Below are 9,659 nucleotides of genomic sequence, written 5' to 3'. Positions count from 1 at the left end.
GATCGTTTATCTGTTAAATAAATGTGGAAATATACGAGTTATCACATCAACTGTTCACAAAACACAAAATAAATGTGGATTATTACAAAAAAATGGCTGAAAAATAAATATGGATAAATACAGACGGAAATATAAAAAAAATGGGAGACCTAATTATGGTACATGTTTAGATGTAGTCATGGTTCTAGACTAGGGGGTGCGAAAGTAAAGAGTCCAAGCAGTTAGCAGGACGAAAGTATGTACCAGATTGTTGAATTAAGATTTTTCAAATATGCAGTTATGGAGGATTATTTCACGACACGTTTGCATGAAACTGCTAGTTTGACTGTACATATAACATTTAAGTGTTGTAAAGGATTCGATTTAAATCACAATATTTTGTGGGTGATTTCTGGTGGTGTCTTCACTAGTTCAGAGGTGTGGCACCACTGTCCATTTCTAAAGGGGCTCGGTCATCCCTCGGCCAGCCCCTGGGAGCCTGACAGCTCCTGTCCATCCCGAGGACCATTATCTGTCTGGAGAGCAAGCAGGGAAATACTATGCCTGCTTCGGCCACGCCCCTCCTTAAAGCGGCTGCGTCCTGCATAGATGGTTATTAATGAATGAGGCTGGAGGCGGCAGGCCCAAACCGCGCGCTGCAGTGTCTCTTTAAGAGGCCGGCCCCCTCTAGCCGCTGGAGGACTCGTCCTCTATGGTGAGCCCCGCCTCCCCGAGCCGGCTCGCGCTCCCGGGGGAGTTCCAGCGGCAGATCCTCCTCGCGAGGCGTGAGCCGGGCTCCAGCCGAGGGAGGGAAGGCTGCAGCCGGGCTCATAGCCTGCAGGTGCCGCGCGCCCCGCCATGCACGCGCCGCCCGCCCGCACCTGACGCCCGCGCGCCCTCCAGCCTGGATGCGCACCCCGCCGCCCGCTCTGCCGGAGCCCCCCGCGCCGGGATGGGCTGCTTCTGCGCCGTCCCGGAGGAATTCTACTGTGAAGTTCTGCTCCTGGACGAGTCCAAGCTGAGCCTCACCAGCCAGCAGCAGGGCATCAAGGTAGGAGCCGCGTCCGGCTGCCGCTGGGGTCAGCTCGGGCTTTGTCTGAGCCTGGAGCAGTGCGGGGGCGGAGAGGGGCGCGCTGACCCGAGTGTGTGCGTGACTGACCCAGTGTGTGCGTGAGCTCCTGCAGGACCTGTCACACGGCATTAGACTGGAGTTTTACCCCACCTGTGCTTTTCTATGTTCTCTGGGATTAGGGATGCTGCTGGCAGCTAGAGCTGCTGCCCAGGGTCACACTGTGTTCAAGTTATAGCCGGGATTAGAACCCGGCGATCCTAGTTCCAAATAATCAACTGCACCACTGGACAGCATTAGTCTCCTTGTTTTGTTAATTCCCAGAGCGCACAAAACACCTGCGTGGCATGACACACAATGACACGCACATCACCCCTGCTCTGAAAATGGCAATATTACCACTATTTATAAGAGTCTCCCTCAGACCACTTGTCCTAAAATGCGCTTCCTGGAATATGTAATTTATAGCGCATTGAGGCCAGGCGCGCCTACAGTGCAGAAACTCGTGGTAAGGTGGAGTCCCCCTTCCGAGAGGTGTTTTATGCTCTGTGTGGAGGGCGTGATTGATCGGAGCGGGCAGCGGACAGACACCTATAACTGCTGGTTGTAAAACCGTCCTCCTAGGTTTCCTTGGCAGCCCTATTGTACTTCTTTAATCCTGCACAGCCTATAGCAGATATAAGAAGCAGCCGCTCTTGTTCTTCTGTGCACATTCTGTTCATTCTTGCTGTGCTGTGTGTCTGGGTAGGCGCTGCACTCTGGCTCTACGCGCTTCCCTTTGTTTTCGTTTTTAAGGCGATGAACAAAGGCGAGAGCCGTGCCGGCTGCGCTCCGTGTCGCTGTTAATTAAGGAAGGCGACATTTGTTGACAGATCGCAAGCGTGGACACGGGGTGTGCTTTCGACAAGACGCCGCCCTCTTTACAGACGGAGAGAGTCCGCTCAAGTTTAAGGTGCTGGGAAAGTGCCGGTTCCTTCAGGAGAAAATGCCTGGTTTGCTGCTTGGGACCAACATGCAGTCCAAACATACCCTGCTCTGCCTGGTGGTAATAATAACTGGCAGTGTTACCTTTCGCTGCGCTGTAAAGCAGGACTCGTTTTTTGACCCAGGAAGTTGTTGGTTTTAAGGGATTTTCCCTGCTTTTATGTTTCTTTATGTTATATAAATACTGTTGGACAAAAGTGATTAACAAAAGTAAACGGATCTCGGAATGCTGAAACGCTGCTTTGGCGTTGAAAGGTTTGAACGACTGATTTCAAAGTGACTGTTTGACCCACTGACCTTTCTTACTGAAGTTTTAATTTTTCTGCTAGATTTCTGCCAGCAAATATTGTGCACATAGGTGTGTGTGTGTGTGTGTTTTTTAAAGGAAAATAAGAAGTATGACATGTTCCCCTTTCAATATAGCGTTTGCTACTGCAGCCTTGCTATTTCCTAGCGCTGTGAATAACAATTACCCCTTTTAATAATACTCCGAATGTTACCCTCGTAGGCATGAAAGACTTGCAGTGCGGAGCTATACTCATAAGCGCTTAACTCACTGTTTTCTTTGTATGGCCAGTATTTCTCATATGTGAGGTCCTGTTTTGAGCTAAAAGAAAACGTTATGGATGTTGCATGAAACATAAACACGCCATTTGCCTTTAAAATGCCTCTAATAGAAACTCGCACATCGCCCACATAAAAAATAAATTAAAGGAAAACGGTATTTAAAACAATCGGTTTGAGAATTCTTAAAGGTAATTAGGGTAAGACTCTGCGGAATAGAGCTGGTTCTAAGGGGGGGGGGGGGTCTGAGAGGCTGTTGCCCTGGGCCGGAGCCCACTTTGCCCATGCCTTAAAACGTCTCTGCTTGGCACTTCAAACAATAAATGTTTTATTTGCCCCTAAGCAAAATATGCCTGTGCATGTCACCATGGCACATACAACACTTACAGTGAACCAGCCTGGAAACTGGCAGCTCAGACCTCTCTGTGCACTTTGTGTGTTTAACTTGGCAAGACCTGTCTTGCCTGCTTTGCCAATAAAATATCACCAGGTTGGGATTGGCGTTCGCCTCTACGCAAAAGAAAATTCTCGTAGTCATGTTACCAAATGAGTCCATTTGTGGGACGTGGTATTTTGAACATTACTTATGAGCTGTCAGACAGCTGAGGGGCGGAACATTCACATCCTAGCGGTTGAAATCAATAGACACTCTTTGTTAGCAAAAATAATAACAAGCACTAGAAACTAGTCCTAAGAAGACTATATATTTCCCACCATGGCAGTCGTCCTTTATTAGTTCTTGACATCACTTCCGCATTTTGACTGCTTAGAATGGTACTTCGTCAGGGAATGATACAGTGATCAGGCTGGAGTAGAGGGCATGGTAAATCAGTTGTATGTAACGCAATTTCTTGAACAGTCGCGCTATATTCTTATTTTTGTATATCTCCAGACGGGCGGGGCAGATGTTGCGCCCACACACCTGACTGGCTGCTGTGAATGCGCTCTATAGGTTGTAAGAACGTAATTTATGGCATGCTACATACGAAAGTACTCATATCGCAGATCGCATTACGTGCCACATATGAAGCACATACCTCACACATTCTGGCTGAAACAGTGTGTGGAAAAAGTTAGAGAACTACCACAAACCCCTTTTCACACATCATTTATTATCCAAAAGGGTGTACCAATACTTCAACTTTCCAGCAACTTGCAGCCTTAAATACGACTCTTAGTCACAGTGCGCGTGTGGGGTGTGTGACCTGGCGGAAAGCTGTACCTGTCCGTACGTGCTATAACACTGGAGTGCGTCACACCTCGTTTGTGTATGTAGGTGTGCTAATGTAAGTGTAAAAACAAAATATACGTGCAGGGCAGGTTCTGTGATGACCCTTGGTGGTAGGGGGTCAGACGAGGGGGTGGGGGAGAGGGAGGAGTTTCAACATTCTTGTCAGTACCACCGTTTCCCTCATGAAGCCTGGTTAGTGTCGAGTATTGTATTGTATAGCGCAACACTACAAAGCGAATCCCCAATGTGTGCTCCCGGACTGACCAATGCGGTCAAACTGTAGTACTTCTGTTCTGCCTTTCCAAAGCTGCTCCACCCAAATTGTAGCACAGATGGAAACACGGACATTTGGAGCGTGAACGCGCGTGAGAAAGGGAATATGTGAACAAACGCAATTTGCCCAAATTTCAAGCTTTCGCTTCTACGTGGAAGCAGGGATCAGAGACTACAACTTTCAGTTCAAAGGCCGGCAATTTAGCCACAAGCCCGCGGTATTTTCTTGAAAGTCGTTCTAAACGACAGGCAGTGAGCGCTTCCTATAGGCGGCCCTTCTAAGGGCTGTCCCTCTGTCAGTGTCCTAGGGCTGTCCCTCTGTCAGTGTCCAAGGGCCGTCCCTCTGTCAGTGTCCAAGGGCCGTCCCTCTGTCAGTGTCCTAGGGCTGTCCCTCTGTCAGTGTCCTAGGGCTGTCCCTCTGTCAGTGTCCAAGGGCCGTCCCTCTGTCAGTGTCCAAGGGCCGTCCCTCTGTCAGTGTCCTAGGGCTGTCCCTCTGTCAGTGTCCTAGGGCTGTCCCTCTGTCAGTGTCCTAGGGCTGTCCCTCTGTCAGTGACCTAGGGTTGTCCCTCTGTCAGTGTCCTAGGGCTGTCCCTCTGTCAGTGTCCTAGGGCTCTCCCTCTGTCAGTGACCTAGGGTTGTCCCTCTGTCAGTGACCTAGGGTTGTCCCTCTGTCAGTGTCCTAGGGCTGTCCCTCTGTCAGTGTCCTAGGGCTGTCCCTCTGTCAGTGTCCTAGGGCTGTCCCTCTGTCAGTGTCCTAGGGCTGTCCCTCTGTCAGTGTCCTAGGGCTGTCCCTCTGTCAGTGTCCTAGGGCTGCTGTCCCTCTGTCAGTGTCCAAGGGCTGCTGTCCCTCTGTCAGTGTCCTAGGGCTGTCCCTCTGTCAGTGTCCTAGGGCTGTCCCTCTGTCAGTGTCCTAGGGCTGTCCCTCTGTCAGTGTCCTAGGGCTGTCCCTCTGTCAGTGTCCAAGGGCTGCTGTCCCTCTGTCAGTGTCCAAGGGCTGCTGTCCCTCTGTCAGTGTCCAAGGGCTGTCCCTCTGTCAGTGTCCAAGGGCTGTCCCTCTGTCAGTGTCCTAGGGCTGTCCCTCTGTCAGTGTCCTAGGGCTGTCCCTCTGTCAGTGTCCTAGGGCTGTCCCTCTGTCAGTGTCCTAGGGCTGTCCCTCTGTCAGTGTCCTAGGGCTGTCCCTCTGTCAGTGTCCTAGGGCTGTCCCTCTGTCAGTGTCCTAGGGCTGTCCCTCTGTCAGTGTCCTAGGGCTGCTGTCCCTCTGTCAGTGTCCTAGGGCTGTCCCTCTGTCAGTGTCCTAGGGCTGTCCCTCTGTCAGTGTCCTAGGGCTGTCCCTCTGTCAGTGTCCTAGGGCCGTCCCTCTGTCAGTGTCCAAGGGTCGTCCCTCTGTCAGTGTCCTAGGGCTGTCCCTCTGTCAGTGTCCTAGGGCTGTCCCTCTGTCAGTGTCCAAGGGCTGTCCCTCTGTCAGTGTCCAAGGGCCGTCCCTCTGTCAGTGTCCTAGGGCTGTCCCTCTGTCAGTGTCCAAGGGCCGTCCCTCTGTCAGTGTCCAAGGGCCGTCCCTCTGTCAGTGTCCAATGGCTGTCCCTCTGTCAGTGTCCAAGGGCTGTCCATCTGTCTTGTTCAAGGGCCGTCCCTCTGTCAGTGTCCAAGGGCCGTCCCTCTGTCAGTGTCCAATGGCTGTCCCTCTGTCAGTGTCCTAGGGCTGTCCCTCTGTCAGTGTCCAAGGGCCCTCCCTCTGTCAGTGTCCTAGGGCTGTCCCTCTGTCAGTGTCCTAGGGCTGTCCCTCTGTCAGTGTCCTAGGGCTGTCCCTCTGTCAGTGTCCTAGGGCTGCTGTCCCTCTGTCAGTGTCCTAGGGCTGTCCCTCTGTCAGTGTCCTAGGGCTGTCCCTCTGTCAGTGTCCTAGGGCTGTCCCTCTGTCAGTGTCCTAGGGCCGTCCCTCTGTCAGTGTCCAAGGGTCGTCCCTCTGTCAGTGTCCTAGGGCTGTCCCTCTGTCAGTGTCCTAGGGCTGTCCCTCTGTCAGTGTCCAAGGGCTGTCCCTCTGTCAGTGTCCAAGGGCCGTCCCTCTGTCAGTGTCCTAGGGCTGTCCCTCTGTCAGTGTCCAAGGGCCGTCCCTCTGTCAGTGTCCTAGGGCTGTCCCTCTGTCAGTGTCCAAGGGCCGTCCCTCTGTCAGTGTCCAAGGGCCGTCCCTCTGTCAGTGTCCAATGGCTGTCCCTCTGTCAGTGTCCAAGGGCTGTCCATCTGTCTTGTTCAAGGGCCGTCCCTCTGTCAGTGTCCAAGGGCCGTCCCTCTGTCAGTGTCCAATGGCTGTCCCTCTGTCAGTGTCCAAGGGCCGTTCCTCTGTCTTGTCCAAGGGCTGTCCCTCTGTCCAAGGGTTGTCCCTCTGTCCGTGTGAAGCTCCTCGGCGGCCCCCAAAGGGAGGGGGAGCAGCCGAGGGCAGGCGGTGCTCGCTGCTTCCTGTATCCGGGCTGACCTGTCCCGAAGGAAGAGGCCGGGCGGTCCCTGCACAATGGAGGGTCGCGGAGGGCGCACTCAGGGGGTGCGGCCCGAAGCAGCGCCGCTCGCTGCATGGAAGGAAACGGAGGCGCTCGGGAAAGGGTTATTTGGGGCAGTGGCCCTCCTACTGGGAAGATCACCCGCAGTCCGTGCAGTTCCTCCTAAAGTCGGAGGCCTCGAACAAGTAGATGGCCCGTGTCAACGTCCACGCCTCCCACCCCTCCGAGACACGATTTCTACAGGAAGGAACCGAGGGGTGGGAAGCGGGGTCGGGGTCTCAGCCATCCCGAAATGTTCGCCCTTTAAGTTCTGAATTCCACCCTGCCATGGGATCCACTTTTAAATGGAAAAAGCCGCCAGTTTTGTTAATTTGGGGACAGAGTCACAGACACTGAGTGAGATTCGCAGACACTGGTGTAGCGTCCACCAAGAAATGATCACTCTCAGCCCTTCGCTATAAAGTAATATTATTATCCCACCAGCGGTGCTCTTTCTGGCGAGCCTCGATGGATGAAATGCCGAATCAACTCTACACGTATCATTCGAAGCTGCGGGTTATACACCGCAGGCGCTTTACCCGCTGCACTACCTTTGTGCTGTTTGTATGTTCTGTTGATCCGCCGCTGCTGTCTCGGAAGGGTTCTGTGTCTGTGCTGCAGGTAGGCGGCAATCGATAGATACAGAGGGAATCCCCCAGCGCCTGCATTGGGCAGACGCTGCGGCAGGCTTCGGGCCTTCGTCTGCATTGAATTAGAAATAGCGACTGCTCCTGTCACCCTGTCATAACAGAGTCTGATGTATGCCTGTCTGGCAAATATTCATTGTGGTGTTTTTAAGGTGAAAACTGCTTTCCCTGGCACCAGTGGCCTAACGCATAATGTTGTGGGCCCCTTAATCTAGTTCACAGTTCTCTGACACCTTATGTTCGCATTCGAGTTGTCTTTGCTGTGCACGTGCACTGCTCGTGTGTTCACTGCACCATCGAGGTGACGTACTTCACCCGACCCTTCACGTGCACACTCACCGGATCCAGAGACAGGGCGCTCAGTGCGCGCGCCTTAAGATGCTTCCGGCCGGTCCAGGTGTTTTAAATCAGCTGTGGAAACCGCTGTCTACCTAGAGAGGGTATGTGTGAATAGTGCAGCAGGGGCAGTGACACCAGAGTCAGGGGTCTGAGTAGATCACTACACCCCAGTTATAGCTTTTTTCCCTACCAAACAAGAGGATGTTTTCCTTGAATTAGGAACTCACAGCCCATTGCTACAACCCTGTGTCCAGCCAAAGCGCTGTTGCATGGTTAATTGGATTTTAGGTTTTGTACCAAACGGGGATTTTTCAAGACATTTCCAGAAGCTTGTACCTTTCATCTGTGAACATTCGCATTCCCTGAAGACCAAAACAGCGCTTCGACGGGTTGATTCTGCCAGACACATGGGCAGCCGCACTTCGATACAGGCCCTGCAGCACTTTCACTGGAACGGCGCTGACACAGGAAAGGGACACCTTTGTGAGGCGAAAGCTGACTTCCGGCAGGTGAACCTCGATCCCCCAACTATGTATTATCTGAGAAGAAAGCCTAGTACTTTATTTCAAGGGCAGGAGCTGTCCGTACCGAGTGCCTGCACTTCTCAGCACTGCTGCCATACATGGAATGGGAGAGTACCGGCACGGCTCAGCAGGGTCGGACTGGGACAACAATTAGACCCGTACACCAACATAACAGAGGTCCCTGTTAGCGAATAAGGAGTAATATCAGGGACATTTTCGTACCCGACCCGCATGGCCATAAAACTGTCCCACACAGGGATCTGTCAGACCAGCCCTTCGGGACCTGCCTGATAGCCCAGTCCGAACTGAGGGGTTCGCAAACATGTGCTATACTGAGTACCGGCACTTCTATTTACATATAAAGGCGTGGAAGAAGGACACGATAGGACCCGCGCCCGGCCTCTCGCAGGGGGCAGAGCCTCGATTACCACTGGACAAGGGGTCCCAGGTTAATCCCCGCAGGGCAGCGGCATAGCGACGCAGAGGTAAGTGCGTGATCGTGAGGACCCGCGTGAGCCAGCTATATCTAGTAGGATCTTATTCGATGTAAAGATAGAACTCAAAACGGATTTCAGCAAACAGGACCCCCCGAGCAGCGTACGGTTGAGTCAGTCGTCCCATAGTCAAGTTGCCCGAACTTTGAGAAGTGTCACTCATTTAAGCGTAGCAAGATGTTTCACCGTGGTTTGCACAAGATCACACCCACAAGTGTGTGCATGGTGTATGTGTGTGTACAGAATGTCAGCGAAATAGTTTTCAGCCGCTCCCTCTCTTCTGAGAAGGTAGGTTGCTAAAATACGGATACATCGTGTCAAAATTCTTTTGGGAAGATAACAGGTTAATACCACCCTCTTAAGTAAGTTGAAGGGGAGGAATTGTACTGCGGGATGTCAAGTGGTAATTTTTTCAAGAACACGATATAAGGTGACAGCACAGCTTTATGAGTGACTTGGCTTCCAAAATATTTCTCACTTTGAGATTAGGCAAGAGAAATGTTTTCATAACCTTAGAACCTGCTTTTGCTAATGTTTGACTAGCAAAGAAATGTCACACGTTCCGTAAAAATACCTTCCTGTTCCAACACCTGAAAGTGATTCCCCAGAGCGAAAAATCACGTCGGAGGAAAGGAGTGTCTTGACTACAGAGGATGTGTTTGCTCAGGGCTTGTGCAATTTCAGCTCCACGGGCTTGTTAAGTTATGACGTCCCTGCTTGCATCGAAGTTGCATTTGGCCATTCTAGCGCTTCATGGACTCAGAAGGCGCTGACGCTCCTTTGGAGGACAGATGGCGCTATACACTATGTCGGATGTGCTTTTTGGAGGCCTGCGGGTTTATTGTTTGTGGCATGTTTTGTGTCGTGCGTGATGATGACCGTAGAGATTTGGTAGTTGTCTAGCGCTCGGCTCGCCTGCTGCTAGTCTGGTGTTTTGCTGCTGCTTGTTGGCAGTCTGTATTGTTCTGTGTCGCACAGCAGTCGGTTTCTAATTTAAACATTGATACATGGTCTGGTTGGGCCTGAT

At 52.0% G+C, this 9,659-nt stretch overlaps 1 protein-coding gene across 3 annotated transcripts in view; it reads left to right on the top strand.

The window, feature by feature from the left end:
• Positions 1–735: 735 nt before the first annotated feature.
• EPB41L4A (erythrocyte membrane protein band 4.1 like 4A) overlaps positions 736–9,659 on the top strand; it is a 782,364-nt gene continuing 773,440 nt past the window's right edge. The window contains exon 1 of one of the 3 annotated variants that reach the window (XM_078675499.1): positions 736–1,030. In XM_078675499.1, the coding sequence (XP_078531625.1) occupies positions 932–1,030 (99 nt within the window). In that variant the 5' untranslated portion in view covers positions 736–931. The remainder of the gene's footprint in view (positions 1,031–9,659) is intronic. The other 2 variants (XM_078675502.1, XM_078675501.1) reach the window with 2 other exon arrangements.

This window comes from Lissotriton helveticus, chromosome 2_1, assembly GCF_964261635.1.
Source record: "Lissotriton helveticus chromosome 2_1, aLisHel1.1, whole genome shotgun sequence".
Taxonomy (NCBI): Eukaryota; Metazoa; Chordata; class Amphibia; order Caudata; family Salamandridae; genus Lissotriton; species Lissotriton helveticus.
Note: the sequence above shows the minus strand (reverse complement) of the source record. Positions and strands in the feature narration are given on the sequence as shown.